This window comes from Geotrypetes seraphini, chromosome 7, assembly GCF_902459505.1.
Source record: "Geotrypetes seraphini chromosome 7, aGeoSer1.1, whole genome shotgun sequence".
Classification (NCBI taxonomy): domain Eukaryota; kingdom Metazoa; phylum Chordata; class Amphibia; order Gymnophiona; family Dermophiidae; genus Geotrypetes; species Geotrypetes seraphini.
In genome coordinates, this window is record NC_047090.1 from 29,269,543 (window position 1) to 29,291,805 (window position 22,263).

Genomic DNA, 22,263 nt, shown 5'->3' on the forward strand with positions numbered 1-22,263 from the left:
GCAGTCTTCCGTGGTTTTAACCCTGCTATATAGTTTGGTGTCATCCGCAAATTTAATGAGCTCACATTTTGTTCCCGCCTCCAGGTCGTTGATAAATATATTGAACAGGAGCGGTCCCAGCACCGACCCCTGCGGAGCTCCGCTCATGACCCGTTGCCAGTCTGAGTAATGGCTGTTTACCCCCTCAAAGAAGTACAATAAGTTTGTGAGGCATGACCTACCCTTGCAGAAGCCATGCTGACTCGACTTTAGCTGCCCATTGTTTTCGATGTGCTCACAGATGCTGTCCTTAATCAGCGCTTCCATCATCTTTCCCGGGACCGAGGTCAAGCTCACCGGCCTGTAGTTTCCTGGGTCATCCCTTGAACCCTTCTTGAAGATGGGCGTGACATTTGCTATTTTCCAGTCCTCCGGAACCTCTCCAGTTTTTAAGGATAGGTTGCATATTTGTAGAAGTGGCTCAGCTATTTCGTTGACAACTCACAATTATCTCATCAATCCCTGCTTGTGGAGTCCTCCTTAAAAAGATCCCATCCTTCCAAGGTTTATGCCACCGTTCCTCCTGGAAGGTAAGGGAAAACTATGGACTAATTCAGACGTCGCATCTATCAGAATTCTATGATGTCCTCTAGAGTCCTCAATTATAATTTTCATTTTATTACTTATTTTGAATTCCTCATAACTCTTTTACCTAAATTTGAGTTATTTGAATACTCAAAAACACTTTGAATTTCAGAAGTCGTTGCTTCTTATATCACAACTCAGATTACATCTCCTTCAGTCGTCTTATGATGCCTTCGAGTTGTCTGCCCAGGCAGCTGCTTGCTCTGTAGCCATGCGTCGCCTTGCCTGGCTTCGTACCATTGACATGGAACCTAATCTTCAGGACCGCTTGGCCAATATTCCTTGTACAGGCAATGGCTTCTTTGATGAATCTATCGAGGCAGCCACCAAGAAATTGTCTGAACATGAAAAATCCTTTGCTTCTATTGTCAGACCTAAGCCAAAGCCAGCTCCTGCCAAAACTACACGTCCTCCTCCTATCTATCAGAGGCATTTGCTCTAAGAGCGACTCCTTACAATCGCCCTCCTCCTAAGAAACAGCAGCCTCAGAAGCAACAAAAATCTCAACCTTCTGCTGCACCTAAGGCTTCACAGTCTTTTTGACTGTCTCAAACAGAGCATAACCTCCATCGTTCTGTATCTGACTTCTCTTCCCCCTATAGGAGGTCGTCTCCATCATTTTTACCACCGATGGATGACAATTACTTCTGACCTCTGGGTACTGACAAGTTTCAAGTTTATTAGAAATTTGATGAATCGCTTATTCATAATTTATTAAGCGAATTACAGTAAAATCCAAAGTAAACATACAACATACAATTTAAAAATTTAGCTAAAAAAAGGGGTTGGACGAACAGACAAGACTGAATATGAAGGGAGTAGAGGGGTAAAGTTACAAAATTAATAATTTTGAAGAAAGAAAAAAACTATAGAGGGAAAAAACATAAGGAGGGGTATCCATTTTTTCTTTCTTTAGTTTTTTAATTTTTGGTAGGGAGTCTACTGCACTGTATATATTCCATTCAGAGGTTAAAAGCATCTTTAAACAAAAAAGTTTTTAAATTATTTTTAAAACGGCTAATGTCTTTTTCATCTCTTATGTATTGGGGTAGGGAGTTCCAGACCTGGGGGGGCCACTATTGAAAACATATCATGATGTCTAGTGCCAATAACTTTTAAGGAAGGGACTGCAAGTAGTCCTTGGGCCATAGAACGAAGAGAGCGGGATGTGTTATACGGAATAAGCATCCTATTTATAAATTGTGGTTCGCTCGTAGATAAGGTTTTAAATACTAGGAGTAGAATTTTAAAGGTAATGCGGTGGTTAATGGGAAGCCAGTGTGAATCGACCAGGAAAGGAGTTACATGATCATATTTTTTATCGTTGTGAATAAGTTTAACGGCAAGGTTTTGAATTATCTGTAAACGTTTCTTTTCTTTTTGAGTAATGTTTAATAGTAATGAATTACAATAGTCCAGCTTGGCAATGACAAGTGAGTGTATAAGAATATTCAGGGATTTTGGTTCCAGAAACTTGGAAATAGAACGAATCATACATAATCGATAAAAACAAAATTTAACAATGTTACTTACGTGCTCATGATAAGAAAAATTATCGTCGATGATAACCCCAAGTATTTTTAATGATGAAACTAAATCGATATGAATATTGTTAAGGGTGAAGGGAGTGCTCAACTTTATCCCTTGTTTCCACGGGAAGAGTACGGCCTTTGTGTTTTTAATATTTAGTGATAGTCTGTTAGAGTTAAGCCAATTTTTGATTATCTCTAGTTTTTTGTTAATCTGATATATCTCTTCCAAATTTTCTGGATTTAAAGGATGAGATAGTTGAATATCATCTGCGTAAGTATAAGTAGTAAAGCCTATAGATTGGCATAGACTTAGTAAGGGTGAAAGAAAAATGTTGAACAGTAGTGGAGATAGTATAGAACCTTGAGGAATACCATAATTAAGAGAAAAAGATTTTGAAATTGTGTTATTGAAGTGTACTGTATATTGTCGATCAGACAAGAAGGAGGTAAACCACTGTAAAATTTGGTCACAGACACCAATAGATTTTAACCTATCTAGGAGAAGAGTGTGATCAATAGTGTCAAATGCTGCCGATAAATCCAAAGAAAAAAGGATGACGGAATTGTGATGGTCCAAATGATAAATTATGTTTGTGACCATCATCAGAGAAGGATACTCTCTACATTTCACTCAGGATCCACCAGAGCTTCCTCCAAGAGAGTATCCGTCCACCCCTTCCCAGACCGCCCTTCTTCAGGAAGTTCAAGCTCTGCTTCATCTCCATGCCATCGAACCAGTTCCTCTGGACCAGCAGAACAGGGGGTTTTACTCCCGTTACTTCCTTGTTCCGAAGAAGACGGGCGATCTGCGACCCATTCTGGATTTCAGGGCTCTCAACAAATTTTTGGTCAAAGAAAAGTTTTGCATGTTGTGTCCCTGGCATCCCTTTATCCTCTTCTCAAGCAGAACGACTGGTTATGCTCTCTGGATCTCAAGGAAGCCTACACTCACATTCCCATTCATCCGGCCTCCCGTCAATATCTCAGATTTTGGGTGGAGAATCTGCATTATCAATACAGAATGCTGCCCTTCGGCCTGGCTTCATCTCCCAGAATGTTCACCAAGTGCCTGGTAGTGGTAGCAGCAGCTCTAAGGAACCATGATCTTCAGATATTTCCCTACCTCGACGACTGACTCATCAAAGATTCAACATCTCAAGGAGTTATTGTAGCGACCCAACGGACTACCTGGTTCCTATAAAGTTTGGGATTCGAAATCAATTTTCCCAAATCTCATCTTCAGCCCTCACAGCATCTACAATTCATCGGAGCTGTTCTGGATACTATCCAACTCAGAGCATTCCTTCCACAACAACGTCTGGAAGCTCTTCTTCAACGTCTAGAAGCTCTTCCATCTCAGCAAGACACATGATGGGTACTCCTAGGTCACATGTCCTCTACAGTACATGTGACTCCTTTTGCCAGACTTCACCTCGGAATTTCTAGGTGGACCCTGACATCTCAATGGACGCAGGTTTGTGACCCACTTTCTCACCACATAACAGTCACTCCTTCATTGAAGCAGTCTCTTTGTTGGTGGATGCTCTCTTCCAATCTCTCCAGAGGCTTGCGTTTTCAAACGCCCCCCCCATCAGAAGGTCCTCATGACAGATTCTTCGACCTACGCTTGGGGCGCTCATATTGATGGTCTCCGTACACAAGGCCACTTGACCAGTACGGATCGTCAGTGTCATATCAATCTGTTGGATCTCAGAGCGATCCTCAAGGCTCTCAACGCTTTTCAATATCTTCTTCACGACCAGGTAGTCCTCATTCGGACGGACAACCAATTCACCATGTATTATGTCAACAAACAGGGAGGGACGGTATCTGCCTCCCTTTGTCAAGAAGCTCTGAAGGTTTGGGACTGGGCAATCCGCCACAACACCTTCCTCAAAGCTGTCTACATCCAAGGGGCAAAGAATTGCTTGGCGGACAACTTGAGTTGTCTTCTGCAACTTCACGAATGGACACTCCATTCCTCGCCTCTTCATCACATCTTTTCACAGTGGGGAATGCCTCAGATAGACCTCTTTGCCTCTCCCCACAACTTCAAACTGCCTCAGTTCTGCTCCAGGATATACTGTCCTCATCGCCTCGAGGCAGACGCTTTTCTTCTGGAATGGACGAATCTCTTCCTCTATGCATTCCCTCCATTCCCTCTCATTCTCAAGACTGGTCAAGTTGAAGAACGGTCATGCCACCATGATTCTGATTGCTCCTCGGTGGCCGAGACAACCTTGGTACTCCCTTCTACTTCAACTCAGCAGCAGGGAGCCATACCTTCTACCAGTTTTTCTTTCTCTGCTTACGCAGTCAGGGATCTCTGCTTCATCCCAACCTGCAGTCTCTACACCTGACAGCTTGGTACCTCTCAACATAACTCCTCTTCAGTTTTCTCAATCTGTGCAAGACGTTTTAGAGGCTTCTACCACTAGACAATGCTATCATCAAAAGTGACTAGATTTTCTACGTGGTGTTTTTCTCATCGTAAGGAGCCTCAGCATTCCTCCTTATCTTCTGTTTTGGACTATCTGTTACACTTATCCAATTCTGGCCTCAAGTCTACATCTATCCGAGTCCATCTCAGTACAATTACAGCTTTCCATCAGCCTATTGAAGGGAAACCCCTCTCTGCTCATCCAGTGGTTTCCAAATTCATGAAAGGACTCTTCAATGTTAAACCTCCTCTCAAACCGCCTCCTGTGGTTTGGGACCTCAATGTTGTCCTTGCTCAATTGATGAAGCCTCCATTTGAACCAATTGACAAGGCTCATCTGAAGCATCTCGCTTGGAAAGTGGTGTTTCTCATTGCTCTCACTTCTGCTCGAAGAGTCAGTGAGCTGCAAGCTTTAGTTGCTGATCCACCTTTCATGGTGTTTCATCATGACAAAGTGGTCCTTCGCACTCATCCGAAATTCCTTCCTAAAGTGGTATCGGAATTTCATCTCAACCAATCCATTGTTTTTTCCAAAGCCTCATTCTCATCCTGGAGAAATAGCTCTTCATACTCTGGACTGTAAACGTGCTTTGGCCTTCTATTTGGAACGCACCAAACCACACAGAACTGCTCCTCAACTTTTTATCTCCTTTGACCCAAATAAGTTGGGACATCCTATCTCTAAGCGTACCATCTCCAACTGGATGGCTGCTTGTATCTCATTCTGCTATGCCCAGGCTGGATTACCCCCTACAAAGTAGAGTCACAGCCCATAAAGTTAGAGCATTGGCAGCTTCAGTAGCTTTCCTCAGATCTACACCTATTGAGGAAATTTGCAAGGCTGCTACTTGGTCCTCGGTTCATACTTTCACTTCTCACTATTGTCTGGATACTTTCTCCAGACGGGATAGACAGTTTGGCCAAACAGTATTACAAAATTTATTCTCCTAAATTGCCAACACTCCCACCATCCCATTTTGGTTAGCTTGGAGGTCACCCATATGTGAGAATAGCCTGCCTGCTTGTCCTGGGATAAAACACAGTTACTTACTGTAACAGTTGTTATTCAGGGACAGCAGGCAGCTATTCTCACAACCCACCCACCTCCCCTGGTTGGCTTCTCTGCTAGCTATCTGAACTGAGGAGACGCGCCCTAAGCTGGGCGGGAAGGCATTCGCGCATGTGCGGTGCGGTTGACTCGAAACTTCTGGTTTTTTCAACAAGAATGCTTGCGAGCTTCTGCATCCGGGCTCCGCTGATGACTTCACCCATATGTGAGCTGCCTGCTGTCCCTGGATAACACCTGTTACGGTAAGTAACTGTGCTTTCCCTCTAAGCTGAGCAGGTATCCTCCAGCTGCATTGCTACCACTAGGGGGTGGAATATTTTCAGTCGCTAAGGACAGGTATGTTCCCTGGAGTCCTGCAGAACTTGCATGTCCCTCACAATTGAAAAATGTGACAGTAAAACAGCACCCTCTATTGGTGAGACTGTGGGTGGAGGACTCCTGCTCAGCTTAGAGGGAACAGTGCCATGAACAGATAAATTCTTTGGTGAAAAAGTGCTTTTTTAGCCTGCGCATGTTGAAAAAAGTTAGATCACTATTCCATCAGGAACATTTTTCAGTGTTGGTACAGTCTACTAGGTTTGCCTAATTGGACTATTGCAATTCTGTTTATCTGGGTATCAAGAAGGGCAGTTTACAACGCTTTCAGTTGATACAAAACTTATTTTTGGGAAACAAAAGTACGATCATGCCTCTCCTTTGCTAAGAAAGCTTCATTGGCTCCCAATTCATTTTAGGATTCAGTTCAAATGTGCATGTGTTGTTTTTAAAATTTCTCTATAGAATATTGGATCATTTGGTTCCTTTACATTGGAATACTCTCAGATCCTGCTATCTGAGGAATACACTTCTCCCTCTGTATCCATGGGTGTTAGGGGCAGTGCCGGCCTATGAATATTAAGAAACCACGAATAATATTCGGGCCGGTTCTGCCCTTAAGCCCTGCTTCCCCCTGGCTATTTTAAGCCCTATAAGCCCCCCCCCTTAAGCCTTACCTGATGGTCTAATGGGTTTTCAGGGCAGGAGCGAACTTCTCACACTCCTGCCCTGTGCAGATCGCTCATAGTAAATGGCTGCCTTAAGCTCCCATAGTCTGTCCTGTATAAGTTTTGAATAGCATGATATACTAACTTATTAACATACTAAAGAGTTAGTCCTGACTCTACCAGACCCGCCCAAAGGTATAAACTATCCTTCCCCTCTCTACACGGTATTTGCTATGCAGGCAAACTGGGAAAATCCCTTCTCTTCAGAATCACAGGTCTTTGGAATGACCTTACTACCCTGCTGCGGAACCTGGGCTCCCTCCAATTATTCTGCAAGCAACTGAAAACCTGGCTTTTCACTAAAATGTAATTCTATCCCCCCTTACTCTTCTCTTCTATATATAAGTTCATGTAAACCTTTTTTTTCCTTCTCTTCCTATATTTTAAGTTCTTGTAAACCGTGCCGAGCTCCACATCTGTGGAGATGATGCATATAAACTTAAGGTTTAGTTTAGTTTAGCACAGAACAACGACATTAGGCAGGAGGGGGGTGGAGCCAGTGAGGAGTTTTCCCTTTCTAGTGCGGTTGTTCAGTTAACATACAGCACAACGCAAGGGGATCTGAGGCTCTCCCCCTTTTTTGATTGATTTATATACTTTAAAAATATATCAGAGACGAAGGGGGGAAGAAGACTTTTCACCACCATTTCTCCAAGATAAAGTTTATTTAAAGAATCCAAAAGAGAGGTATTTTTGAAAATATAAATTATCGTTCCCGTCTTTTAAGGGAATTAAATCTGTTGGGAAGCTTAGTCAGTCTTTTGCTTTCAAGTTGGTAGAGACTTGGAATGGACTTCCTGTTTCTGTTAGATTGACAGGACAGCTGAAACGATTTTGTAAAGTCTTTAAAACTCTGTTGTTTTCACAATATCTAAACGGTTTACCTATAGAATCTACTAATTGACAGCATTGCAATATCTACTTTTATGACAGATTTAATTAATCTCTTTTTTCTTATCTTTTTACTTTCATGTGTCTTCTGGTCTTTGACCACTTGTAAACCGAGTCGAGCTCCGATGGGAGATGACCCGGTATATAAACTGAAGACTAGATTAGATCAGATTAGATGCTGCAGATGGGCAGACTGGATGGGCCATTTGGCCTTTATCTGCCATCGTGTTTCTAAATTTATTTTTTTTTTTGCACAGAATTCCACCAGGAGTACCTAGCAACAAGTAATGAACTACGCAGTTCATTCACTAGGTGTCACCATGCATAGCTACCATTAAGAAAGCTATGCAGTTACTGTAATTCACTAATTTACAACGGAGAAAGTGAAAGCTAGCCCAGGATTAATATTTGAAGGACAGCCAATGGTGTTTTATTTCAGTAAGAATATACACTGAGTATTTGATAAAGGTCAGCTGTGAAGATAGTAGAAACATCGCCACCACGAGTGATTTTTTATAAATGGAGTTTAATAATACAGAAAAATAAGCTGTTTTTATTTCAGCATGTTCATTCCAAATTGGATCTTCATCAGGGTCAGAATCTGGGATCTCAAGGTCTCGAGTTTGGTTTTTCTTATAGATCACACCTCTCGCACACATAGGGAAGGTCTACAGACTGACTACACCAGGGGTGCCCACACTTTTTGTGCTTGCGAGCTACTTTTAAAATGACCAAGTCAAAATGATCTACCAACAATAAAATTTAAAAAAAAACCACAAAGCACACAGAAAGGCAGAGAAAATGTTAATTATTCATATTCCGTTTTTTGTTTTTTTTAAGAGGTCAAGGCAGATGACTTTATGCAATGTCACCTCAGTAACAACCATACAAAAATAGACAAATATACCCCCTCCCTTTTTACTAAACCGCGATAGCAGTTTTTAGTGCAGGGAGCTGCGCTGAATGCCCCGCGCTGCTCTCGACGCTCATAGGCTCCCTGCGCTAAAAAACGCTATTGCGGTTTAGTAAAAGGGAGCCATAGTGCAAAATATAGACAGCAGATATAAATTCTCAAAACGGACACATTTTGATCACTAAATTGAAAATACAATCATTTTTCCTATCTTTGTTGTCTGATTTCATGAATCTCTGGTTGCATTTTCTTCTTCTGACTGTGCATCCAATATTTCTTCCCTTTCTTTTATCCTCCTGTATGCTTCCTCTCCTCCAGACCTCATTTTCTCCCCCAACTTTTTCTTCCTGTCTCCCTGCCCCCTTCTTTCTTTCTGCCTCCCTTTCTTTCTCTTTCTCTCTCTCTCTCTCTCTCCATGCCCCCTTTCTTTCTGTCTCCCTGTTCCCCCTTTCTTTCTGTTTCCCTTCTTTCTTTGTCTCCCTGCCCCCCTTCTTTCTGTCTCCCTGCCTGGCCCCTTTCTTTCTTTCTCCCTGCCCTTCCTCAAGCCACTAGGTTTGCCGCCGCCACAGTTGGGAAACAGTCCCCCAAGCCACCACCATCCCAAGTTCTCCCTGCAGAAGCATCGCGCTGACCAGCTTTCCGCTCCCCAACGTCAATTCTGACGTTGGAGAAGAAGTTCGGGGCCAGCCAGGCAGCGATTGGCTGGCCCAGAACTTCCTCTCCAAAGTCAGAATTGACATTGGGGAGAGGAATGCTGGTAGGTCCGACGCTTCTGCAGGGAGAGGTTGGGGTGGCGGTGGGGGACGTCGGGGAGAGGAAGGCTGATCGGCCCGGTAGATCGCTACAGCAACATGAGTCTATCACGGAGCCCGGGATGGGCTCCGCGATCAACTCACATTGCCGTCCCGATCTACCAGTCGATCGCGATTGACGTATTGGGCAGCCCTGGACTACACCATATGCCAATAAATCATGCCTAGCTGTCTATATGATTGGCATGGTGGTGACTTCACAACCAGCATTTAAACATGGGTGACCCAGGCCTACACAGAGTGGTGAGTGAAGCTCTGGTTGCCTTATTGGGCAGACTGGATGGAACATGATGGTCCATCCGCAACCACCAAGAACCCACAGACCCGAACCTGCCAGGAATGTGAGATCCGCCCCCCCTACAATTCGATAAGAAGATCAACTGTTTTTACACCTAAGCAGCAATAGGACCAGCCGCCACTACCGTGAACCCTTTGCCACGATCCAGCCAGACATATAAGATCTTCCCCCAGCATTCCATTGGATAGATCAATCTACCTGCTTTTAAATATCAGCAGCAGTGGGACAACAACTGCTTTTACACCTAAGCAGCATTGGGACCAACCGCAACTACCAAGAGCCCATAGACCAGATCATGACAGGAGTGTGAGCTCCACACCTCCTGCAGTCCGCTAGGAAGATCAATTGCTTTAACACCTAAGTAGCAGCAAGACTAGCTGCCTATAATAGGAGCCCTTGCCCCGATCCAACCAGGCATGTGAGCTCCTCCCCCTATATCCCGTTTAAGAGATCAATCTACCTGCTTTAAATATCAGCAGCAGTAGAAAAACAACTGCTTTTACATACAAGCAGCAGCGAGACCTACCACAACCACCAAGAGCCCACAGACCCGATCCTGCCAGGAGTGTGAACTCCTCCCCCTGCAGTCCATTGGAGAGATCAATCTGCCTGCTTTTAAATATCAGCAGCAGTGGAGATCAACTGCTTTTACACCTAAGCAGCAACGAGACCAGCCACAACCACCGAGAGCACACAGACCTGATCCTACCAAGAGTGTGAACTCTTCCCCCCATGCAATCCGCTAAGAAGATCGACTGTCGGCTCCGGGCGGCTTTCCCGCAGAGGAGAGAATCCTGCATTCACCGTGGGCCTCATCTGGGGCAGCCTCCTTGGAGCGGCTGGGGCACGGGCAGTGTGTCTGGGAGGGAATGCATGGATGGGAGAACATCGCATGGGAGGAGACATAGGCATCCTGGGACTGTCTGCCAAGTCTCTTCCCTGAAGAAGCCCTTTCTGGAAACGTCAATCGCTCCTCCTAAACTTACTTGCTCCACTTCATCACTGACGCTGAAACCGTGGATTGAAGACAAAGTTTTATTTTATTTTTCTTTCCAGCTTATGATTTATCTTTAATCTTATCTATTGTTTTGCCTTTTGTCTTTGTTTTGTTCTATTTCTATCATTTAAATTTCTCCAGAATTCTACTGTTCAACGGCTCCCCCTTCTGCTTCTATTCCTTTCTCTCCTCTCTTCTACCTTCCAAAGTATTTAGATCAATGCTGTCTTGTTAAAATGTTTATTTTATTTTTATTTTTCCTCTAACTCTACTTTTCACTTCTCTATTACCCTCCAGGTACTTTAGTTAGATTGTGAGCCTTCGGGACAGTAAGGGAATTTTTCAAGTACCTTTCTTATTTCTAATCTTAATGTATATTTTCTGTAAACCGCTTAGAACCTAACGGATGTAGCGGTATATAAGAAATAAATTACATTACATTTTTCTGCCATCATTTGCTGTGTTACCTCTGCAAGGCAGAGCAAATGCATCAACCAGAAAAAAAATATATCTGTTCCAATCTTTGAATGCTTTGTAAATTTTGTAATAGTGATGTTGAATCAGGATGTGTTGGATATGAAGAAACAATTTAAGGTTTATGTATATGAAATGGTCAGAAAATGTTGGCAGTTTTTATTATTTTCTATTCTTGGCCTGCTAAGGGTTCCTTCTTTCAGCTCAGTCAGAATCTTTGCTGTGAATGAAGGCTCAGGGTGCCAGAAGCCCAACTACGTGGGAATTTTTCCACTCTTTTAAAATCACTTTTCCAAGCTTGATTGTCGCAGGTATGGTCATCAGGCAGGTACCATGGAGAAGTGCTCCTTCTGGAAACCTGTCTCATGAGCTCTAAATCCTGCCAGCAGATGGTGCCCTAAACTAGGGGCACAGAGTGATTGTTCAGGTTCATGATATGCTGAAAACTTCTGCTGCCATGTAGCTGAAAAAAAAAACCAACAGAATTCTGAAATGTTGCTCTTCAAGTTGGTGGTGCACTACTGATTCTACACCCATGCCCTAAACAATGGCCATGACATCCTGGAGACTCAGGTGTAGATCACACATTAATGATGTTTAAAAAGAGTCTTATTATTATCAAGTTGTTCCTGTGCGATCTACAGCCTGGAGACTTGTTAACATTATTTTCTGTATTTGAGGATTCTTACCATTCTCTTGCTCAGTGTTCCATTACTTATGTTTAACAGAATGAATCTTTTGTAACTTCTAAGATAACAGGTGTTCTTCAACCTTTTGACACCTATGGACCGGCGGAAATAAAATAATTATTTTGTGGACCGGCATCGGTCCGCGGCCCAGCAGTTGAAGAACACTGGACTAAGTCATGCCCATCTCCACTCAATCTCCAACCCAGACCACGCCCCCATTTTTTTAACAGCCTGGAGACTTGTTAACATTATTTTCTGTATTTGAGGATTCTTACCATTCTCTTGCTCAGTGTTCCATTACTTATGTTTAACAGAATGAATCTTTTGTAACTTCTAAGATAACAGGTTCTTTGTAGAGCAGTGTTCTTCAACCTTTTGACACCTATGGACCAGCGGAAATAAAATAATTATTTTGTGGACCGGCATCGGTCCGCAGCCCAGCAGTTGAAGAACACTGGACTAAGTCATGCCCATCTCCACTCAATCTCCAACCCAGACCACGCCCCCATTTTTTTAACAGCCTGGAGACTTGTTAACATTATTTTCTGTATTTGAGGATTCTTACCATTCTCTTGCTCAGTGTTCCATTACTTATGTTTAACAGAATGAATCTTTTGTAACTTCTAAGATAACAGGTTCTTTGTAGAGCAATGTTCCTCAACCTTTTGACACATATGGACCGGCGGAAATAAAATAATTATTTTGTGGACCGGCATCGGTCCGCGACCTAGCAGTTGAAGAACACTGGACTAAGTCATGCCCATCTCCACTCAATCTCCAACCCAGACCATGCCCCCATTTTTTTCCATTAATTTTTCATATACACACACAATATAATCGTATTAACAACACATAATGGTTAACCACAAAATCAAAATACACAAAGCACACTGTATGCTTTTCAACATTCATTCCTACCAAAAAACAGATAACCCCATTCAAATGCAGGACCGAAAACTAAAAGTACTAATATTTACAAACAAACCCTAAGATGCAAGACTCTGCAAGCCGTACAACCCCAGAGGAAAAGAAACAAATGCATTTCTTCCTGAATAGACAGCAGATGTAAATCAATCACTAAATAAAAAAATAAAAGCATTCCCCCTACCGTTCTTGTCTCTCTCCCTCCACGCTGTGCATTGCCTTCTGGCCTGCCCCCCCCAGTGTTATCTTCGGGCCGGTCCATGGTGCGATCAATGCGGCATCTTCGGGCCGGCTCCCTAAGTGCTGCAGTGCACAAAGCTGTGGGCAGCGGCTCCTCGTGCACATCCCGCGCCTCATCTGGAAGCCTTCCCTCTGATGATGCGACGTCAGAGAGAAGGCTTCTGGTTCAAGTGCAGGAGCCTTTTCCCATGACTTTGTGCACTGCAGCATTCAGGGAGCCGGCCCGAAGACGCTGCCTTGATCGCACCATGGACCGGCGGCTGAAGAATGCTGTTTTGGGCCTTATGGACGTGCCGGCCCTGTGGACCGATAGAAAATTTCTGCAGACCGACACTGGTCCATGTACCAGCGGTTGATGAGCACTGGTGTAGAGAATGACATGGGGTACAAATTTTTCCCCGGCCCCATGGGAACTCATTTTCCCGTCCCATCCCCGCGAGTTCTTTTCCTGTCCCTGCCCCATTCTTGCAAGCTCTGTCCTCATCTGCACAAGCCTCAAACACTTTAAAATTATAAGTGTTCGAGGCTTGTGCGATTAAGGCAGAGCTTACAGGAATGAAGCAGGAATTGGGACAGGATGGGGAAATTGAGTTCCTGCAGGGACGGGGAAAATTCCCCCCCCCACACCCCCCAGTGTCATTCTCTAGTTCTGTGAATAAAATGATGAGATCTGCTTCTGATTTTGTGCAGAGAAACACAACTTCTTGTATGGAATTAAATGTGTGCCATTTTTTTTAAGGACCTTGAAGCTTGATTCTCCACTTCATCATTGCCAGGCCTCTGATGTGGCCAAGAAGGCATAATAATAGATGTGCTTTAAGTGTGAGAAGTCTCCTAAAAAGGTATGATATAGCAGCACAATCACAGTCTGAGCTAATAAAAAAAATGACTACCAGCCTTTTTTGTCATTAGTTTTATCTTCAAATAAGCCAGCCCTTTATAGGGAGAGAGTGGAAGAATAATGAACAGAAATCATACTTGCCAGGCTATTTTTGCCCCATCCCTTCCCTCCCCACTCAGATAGCTCTTGCCAGTCCATAGAAAGTAGTAGAACCAGGCAAGTGCACAGTATTCCTGTAATGGATTCAGAGATTGTTGCTTTCTGTGAAAATCATTAAGTAATAACTCTGTGTCTACTTTCTTTTCTTTTTTTTTTCCTTTTGGTAATATTGGTATTTTTCGAATCGATCTCTGGCTCCTTTCTCGCCACATTCTGTTTTTACTCATATTTAACTTCAATATGATTTCTCCTATTTCCCTTTTGTTTTTTAATCTTAATTGTACTCTCTCCTTTTAAAATTGTATTTCTCCCTACTTTCTTGTTGTTTTCATGTAAGTAAAGTTGTGTCTTAAGTCCGTTGATTGTTCCCCATTGTCAAACGCTTAGTATTTATGATTAGCGTTTTATCAAATTTTAATAAACTTGAAACTTTAGTCTTGATAGCACGAAGATGCTTACACTAAATTCTGCCTGTTTAGGAAGAAGTATCCATGCTGTCAGTGCACTTACACATAGCAAAGAGCTTTTCTACATAGTAACTGTATGTGGGAAGATGTTGGGAGCATCCTTAAACAGCATACAAGCTTTGCAGTGACCTGGTGTTTTTCCAGCACTGTGGGCCGGATTCTGTATCCGGCACCTATGTCAGTGACTGTCTTGAAAGCGTCTGCTGATCGTGTGTCAATCACTCGACAGCACCAGTTACAGAATTGCACCTAAATTCACCAAGGTAGGTGGCTGAAATGTAGGCCCACAAAACCCTGACCTACATATCAGCTGCCTATCTATGCCGCTGTGGGATCTTAAAGTCACGCCGCAGCAGCCATAAGCTGAGCAGCTGTGACAGGGGAACCCCCCCCTCCCCCGATATCAGCAGGAGGGATGCCCAATCCCACCTGACGGATTTCCCGAGCCCCTCTTTGAAGTCCCCCGACAGGAGGGATGCCCACTCCCTCCTGCCAGAATCCCCTCCCCCCCTTGAAGTTCCACAGCAGGAGGGATGCCTACTTCCTCATGCCGGAACCGCAAAGTACCCCCCCCCCCCAACCACGATAGGCAGGAGGGATGCCCACCCCCTCCTGCCTGCAGGTCCCTCCAAACACATGACCTGCCCCAACCATCCCAACACTGCGATTCAGAAAGCCAGTTGCATCTGCTCTCTCTCTCCCCCCCTCCTCCGCCATTTGACATAGAAGTGTTAGTTCTTGGCAGATGATTTACATTCTTTGGCCTGGATTCTGTAACCGGCACTGTTGTTGGCGGCTCTCTTAAAAACAGCCGCTGATCGCATGCCAATAACGCGACGGCAACTGATACAGAATCATGTCTCTGGAAATGTAGGGCAGACTTTCATTTCTGGTGCCCGACTTTGGATGTGACTCATGCCCCCTTAGGCACTTTAGACTGCCGAATGCTACTTTCAACATTAGCCACGCCCACAGTAGTGTCAGGTGGCCTAAAGCGCCTACAGAGGTGTGATTCTGGGGCCAGTTTTTTTAGGCGCCTTGAAACTCAGTTAAAAACTTCATTTAAATGGTGTTTATTACTGAGTTTGGTTGCTTATTGGCGCCTAAAAAGTCAGCGCCAGTTAGAGAATCTGGCCCTTTGTCCCTTAATTGGCTTACATCTGAGATGGTCAATGTTTCTAATGTTCCTCAGTGGAAGACTCCAGGACCACTTGCTAAATTTCAGATGCCAGCCTGTCTGTAAACTGAATTCTGCTGATTACAATATTTGCTTTTAGATTTGGTAAAATGCTCTTTAGAAATGGTGGGGAAAACACATTAATAATAATAATAATAATAATAATAACTTTATTCTTCTATACCGCCAGTATAATCTCGTTATAATAGACTCGCTTATAACGGAATATCGTCTATAGCAGACAAGGTCTGCTGGTCATAGCCGTGAGCCTGTACAAACATGCAGAAAAGCACCGCATATAGCGGACTCACATATAACGGACTTTCGCATATAACAGACAAACAATTTGGTCCCCAGAGCCCTTTTAACTGTAGTTTTGTTCAGCTATAACGGACATGCAGGCTCTGCCTACAAGGCCCTTGGCGGCACACCGGTGATACAGTATCAAAATGCAGCCCAGAAGAAAATGACAGAGTATTTTTCTTTCCAGTACAGTACGACATAATGCTTTAGATCATCTTTTAGGGTTCTGGTTTTGCAATCATTTCGTGCCATACCAATGTTTTGCTGAGTTTTGTTCTTGATGTTGCTGATGTGCAGTGACTGTTGTTCATTGATTGTACATTGTTTCAAGTTGACCTAAATAAAGTTTTTAAAAAATGGAACTCTGGATATAACGGACTTTTTTGCCAGGTCCCTTGAAGTCCGTTATAACGAGATTATACTGTACTTGTTTTTCTTTTGTCTTTATAAATTACGTTATGAATGAAAGAAAATTGACATGAGGGAAGAAGAAATGAATCTTGATACAGAAATGGAAAGTGGCAGAGAACTTTGCAGTGTATCTGAACATGAATATATCATTTTTTTTGGAAATGTTCCCTAAATGTTCCGTTTTTCCATTTAAGAGATCAATTTACTAAAGTGTGTGACGTTTTTTTTGCACGTACCATGCTTTTAACAGAAAAAGTTTAAGCGCTAAGCTTATGCACTAACTCTTGTGGATGTGCCCAGCATGCTCTCTGCAGTTACCACATAGAATTTTGTTGCTGTGCACCACAATAAATGACAGCATGTGGTAAGAAATGTGTGCCAATTTCAATGTACAGTCCATGCCCATTCTTCAGCTATAGCCTACTCAGTTCCCAATGTCTAATCAAGTTTATTCAAGTTTCAAGTTTATTAAATTTTAATATACCGACCATCAAGCAAATATCTGGACGGTTTACATTGGATTTTAAAAAATTGACAGTTAAGAGTAGGAGCAATTGAAAATAAAAAGTATTAAGTAATTTAAATAATATATAGTGAACATTAAAAACAATAACAAGACAGACTTGACAGTGAGGAGAGAGGGAGTGGATGGGTAAAGTTACATTGTAAGTAGGAGAAAAGAAAAAGGGGTTAGGGAAAAAAACATGTGGGATGGGGATAAGATATATTGAATGTTTGTGGAAGCGCAAAATTAAATTGCAAAGAATTTAAGAGGATAGTACTAAGTGGAAGAGAATGCATCTCGAAATAAAAAAGTTTTTAAGTTTTTCTTAAATTTGTCAAGATTTTGTTCGTCACGAAGTGGTTGTGGAAGGGAGTTCCACAATGTCGGGGCAGTTACTGCAAAGTTTATTTTGCATGTGTAATAAAATTCTTTTATGGACGGAATCAATACAGCATGCAGTAAACATATGAATTAACATGCACTGTTACACCACTGCTGTGACAGTTAACTGTGCATTTTAGTAAGAGCACCAAGTGTTGGGAAAAACAAATTGCCCCTAAACTCTGGAACCCAGACCATTAGATTTTTAAATATGGGCTGCTGTTAGCTTCTTTATTTTATAGGCAAGGTTTTGCTTTAGAAGTGTTATTGGCTTGGCCCAATTTTTCTTATGTTTGCATTTGATATGGAAGGCATGGTATATTCCCAGTTTTAAAAGCTTTTAGGAGAATAATAACCTGCCATTTTAATTTATTGTCTCCTGTGGGTTAGAGTTGCATCATTGCATGTGACGTCGCCCATGTACAACTTGTGAATCTGCAGTTCTGTTGATAGTCAACGTCTTGATTTGCCACTTTTCACACCTCCTTTCCTTACAGGTTTCACGTTCCCAAGGAACAGCCAATCAGGCAGCCTTGATGGATGGGACCCCGCAGAGAGTACAGATTATCCCAGCCGACTCGGGTCTTTCTTTGCCACAGCGTATACAGGTATCTTTAGTAATGCTTTGGAACAGCTCTTGTGAAATCTTGAGTTGTGCTTATTCTCTTTCAGTGCATTATTTCTGTTAGCCCTGTTTCAATAGGAAATCAGTTTTCTTCTAGAGTTTTATTTATTTACAGTAGAAGCTCAGTTATCCAGCACCCATGAGGATAACTGTTTTTCTGGTTAATTGAGTATGTGTTAGAAACTTTGTCTAACACTCTCAATTCCACCTCCCTCCCGACCCGGAGCATCAATGGTCCTGAGCCACAAAGCCTTCTTCCTTCCCTCCCACCCTCAAGCCCTGAAGTGGCATAAGCAGGTAGTGGTGCAGAGCCACAAACTCTCTTCCTTCCTTTCCTTTCTCCCTTCCTTTCCTTACCCAAGTGCAGATGATCAGCAGTCTCAAAACAGGCTGCTCGCGGCCAGCCCTGGCTGGGCCTTTCCTCTGATGTGTCAGAAGTGACACGTCAGAGGGAAAGTCCCTGCAAGGGCTGGCTATGAGCAGCCTGTTTTGAGGCTGCCTCCTGCTGACCGGCTGCACTCAGGTAAGGAAGGGAGAGAAGGAGGGAGGGAGATCGCAGCTCAGGACCGCTGCCTACTTCTGCCACTTTGGGGCTAGAGGGAGAAGGACTTTGTGGCTCAGGATCGCTGGTGCTTCGAGGTGAGAGGAATGGGGGTTTGTAGTTGCGTGGAGGCTTGAAGAAGGACTTGCGGCTCAGGATGCTAGTGCTGTTGCTTCATGGGACTTTTTTTTTTTTTTAATACTATCAATTTTTGTGCTGGTTGTGTGAGTCCCGGTTAACCGAGACTCTACTGTATTTGTATTCCGTATTATTTAGACATTCTAAGTGGAGAGCAATATACTTGCATAAGAAAAAACAAAATAAAAAACCAAATACGAGGGACTACTGAAAATTTCAACAATGAAGAAATGGAAGTAGTTGATATCTTCATTTTCCTTGGGTCCCTCATTGATCACAGTGGCAGTTCGACAGCAGAGATCAAACGTTGATTAGCACTGGAGCGTGCAGCCATGGTGAGCATGGACCAAATATGGAAGTGCAAGGACGTCTCGGTCACCATCAAACAAAGACTGATCACTGCCATTGTGTTCCCAATTATGACATGTGGCTGCGAGACATGGACACTCACAAAAGCAGATAGTAGAAAAATTGATGCCTTTGAGCTGTGGTGCTGGAGAAGACTTCTACAAATTCCATGGACAGCTAGGATTACCAACAAAATGTTCTTGATAATATAAACCCAGAGTTGTCCCTGGAAGGCAAGATTACCAGACAGAAACTGACCTATTCTGGACTTGTGATAAGGGTGAATTCACTAGGAAAGGAGGTGCTACTCGAAATAGTCAGTGGTAAAAGGAAACAGGGGAGACCAAAGGCCTGTTGGCTGGATACCATCAAGAATGACCTGGGAATGAACATCAAGCAATTGAAAGAAGCCATGAAAAACAGGAAAGCATGGTGAGGACTGGCCTACAGAGTATCCAAGGGTCAGACACGACTGAATGGATAGTAGTAATAGTAACTGAAAAGTTCTCAGCCCAACCAAAAAGAGAATGATGTGGAGCCATTGAAACTTATAAATTATTCCACACGTTTCTTGACTTTTTGTTTCAATGATATGAAATGAAACGGAAAGTGTCAAGAAAAGTGTGACTAGAGAATAGATTACTGCTTATATACAGTTAAACAAGGGCAGTGCTATATACTAAATTCTTACAAATTACCTATACAAACATATCATTCCTTATCTGTAATACCAGTCTAGACAAAGAAATTGTACTCCCTAACCAACAGATGGAGGCAGAGAACACTGACAGTTCAGTGATGTCATAACCAGAATTAAGAAGTGGTGCAGCCTGGAGCACAGGCTATGGTCTGTGTAGCCCTATGGTTGAGTCCTTGGCTGAAGGAGCTCTCAAGGATTGGATTTTCCTCTGATTTGAGGTGGTAGAGTTCTCCCCTTAGCCCTAAGCCTTGACCTTAGGGCCTTCATTTGGTGAGGTGGAGGTCCTATGGAGCAAATGGGTGTGGGGTGCTTCAGGCTTCATCTCTGAGGCTTGTTGATCGGAGACGGTGGCTGGCAGCAGTTCTGAGGAAACGCTGTTTTCAGGAGTATGTACAATGTGTTTTTTCATTTAGTTCTGGAAGAAACTTTGGAAGTTGCAAATTCCCCTGACTTAGCTGTGTTCTGTCATAGGATTCCTTGCCTATCCTAAGCCTCCTTGGCAAGACTCAGCCAGCCCAAGAAGGTTAAAGTCAGGATACTTACTGCTAGGTGAGGTGACAGCCTTAGGTTTGTTTTGGCTCAGTCTAAAGAATTTTGGTGCTTGGGGTTGTCATTATACAGCCCTGGGCTGATCTGCATAGAAGTATCGAGCATGCTGCACTTAGGCCAGGCATCCTTGTCTTGTAAGTGCCATTATGGTTCTGGTATCTTATTTATATATAGGCAGATTTCCGGTCTATAGGGGTTTCTGTTCCCGTTACAAGGGTTAAACCGTATGATTGACTCAATTATCTCTTTCTTGCATTAGAAAACAGCATAGTGGCAGAACTATGTTAGGGTTCTAGACTCCAGTTCTCCAAGGAGACCATGACCCTTCTCCATTCAAGGTTCAGTTGAAAGGATCATTGGTTTGCCTTGTTTTAGGTTGCTTATTCATTACCATTGACAAGTGGGGCTCTATCTGGACACCCACTTAGTCATCATGCCCTAGGTCCTCCTTTTCCCTCCCCTCCCCTTTGGTGTAGCCATAACAAGGAGGCGTTTTTAGTTTTATCAATAATATAAACTCATAGCATATGGTATGATGCATGTACATACTTGATCTTGATTTGCCCTTGCCATTTTCAGGTCACAGACCATAGAAGCCTACTTGGTATTGGCCTTGTTCCCCCAACTATGGGAGCTGCCTATGAAGCCCTACTCTAGCCCATCCAGATCTGTCCAGACATGATTAGAGCACAGATCATAGAAATCTGCCTGGCACTAGCTTTATTTTCCAATTACTGAAGTTGTTATCCAAGTACTACTAAATGCTTTTGGATAAGTTTTTTTTTTTTGTTTCATTCTCTTTCCATACTCTATTGCATTGTGTTTATCCAATGTATTTTCAAATTCTGTCATTCCAGGTATTTATGTGAAAAGATACTTCTTGACATTAGTTCTAAGTTGATCCCCCTACAAGCTCAATTCATGTCTTCTAGTTCTACCGCTCCATAATATTACTCTAAAATATTGGTCTAATTAGACTGGAGGATCATAATGGTGTTCTGTTAAATTGATCCATAAAGTTGATCTGTAAACACGCATCCACAGGCTAGGCTATACGTTGGATTATAAGTTTGAGCCATAAAGTTGGTTTGTATTGGTAATGCATACTGTGGCTTCATAATATTGATCTACGAGATGAAGTCATATGTTTTGATATCTAATTTGGTTGAGTTTTTTCAAATCCATTTTGTCAATAGTATATTGTCAAGTTCTAGGGCTGCACATCCTCTTATTCTGGTGATGATTTCTCGGAACTTTTCTGCCTATATTTGCTGGTTGGGGAGTGATCTAGCAGGATTCAAGGAAAGGAAATTAACAGGTAAGAACAAATTTTACCATCATGTCACCTTTTGGATATTCTCTTAAATCTGTCTTTGGGTGTCTTTTACCTATGCCCTGTTTGTTACTTGATAGAGAGAGGGAAGAAAAGGGTACACAGATGATGTGCTATAATATTATTTTTTTACCCTTCCCAACTTACAGAAACACAGAAAATTACAAGTCTTTAAGGACTGTCTAATATGGTGGTCTTCGCTGATTTTTAAGCAAGGACCGTTTTGGGTCCAAAAGGGAAGAAGGAGAGCCGACAAATTTGTTCCTACTTTGGGCCATGACGACAATAACCCTTCTCGACATTCATTCCTACCAGAACACCTGGCCTTGATCACATATATAAACTCTATGCAAATACAGGACCACAAACTAAAAGTCCTAATATGTAAAAGATGCCAGACTCTGCATGCAGTACAGCACTAGAGAAACAGAAACAAATTCATTTTCTCCTGAACAGTGCAAAATATAGTTAGCTTAGTTTCCTCTACTGGGAGGTTCTGAGTGTTTGATGACACTTCATAACTGAGGCAGTTTAACAAGAATTCAAGATAAATATATTCCAATTATATGCTGAAAATTTTTCAGCAAATGGGGGGGTGCACATAAAATGAGACACCTGAATACACTACAAGTGAGTCATGTAAAAATTTGCGCTGTCTTGTCAAAATACTCAGACTTATTCAGGTAACTCTTAGGGTAATTTTGTAGGCTTTTTAGGTGCATAAAACAGAATTTAAGTGTGAAAAATCTTTTTATAATATTACCCCCTTAGAGAGTAATTCATTAAGGAGGCGCCTAGATTTAGGTGGCAGAAAGTTTTAGTAAGGCTTATATTTAGGT

At 42.7% G+C, this 22,263-nt stretch overlaps 1 protein-coding gene across 4 annotated transcripts in view; it reads left to right on the forward strand.

Moving 5' to 3' along the window:
- The window catches only part of NR2C1 (nuclear receptor subfamily 2 group C member 1), an 86,490-nt gene that overhangs the window by 8,907 nt on the left and 55,320 nt on the right, over positions 1–22,263 (forward strand). For 3 of the 4 annotated variants that reach the window (XM_033952056.1, XM_033952058.1, XM_033952057.1), the window contains exons 2-3: positions 13,686–13,788; positions 17,688–17,798. In XM_033952056.1, the coding sequence (XP_033807947.1) occupies positions 13,756–13,788; positions 17,688–17,798 (144 nt within the window). In that variant the 5' untranslated portion in view covers positions 13,686–13,755. The remainder of the gene's footprint in view (positions 1–13,685; positions 13,789–17,687; positions 17,799–22,263) is intronic. The other variant, XM_033952059.1, reaches the window with a different exon arrangement.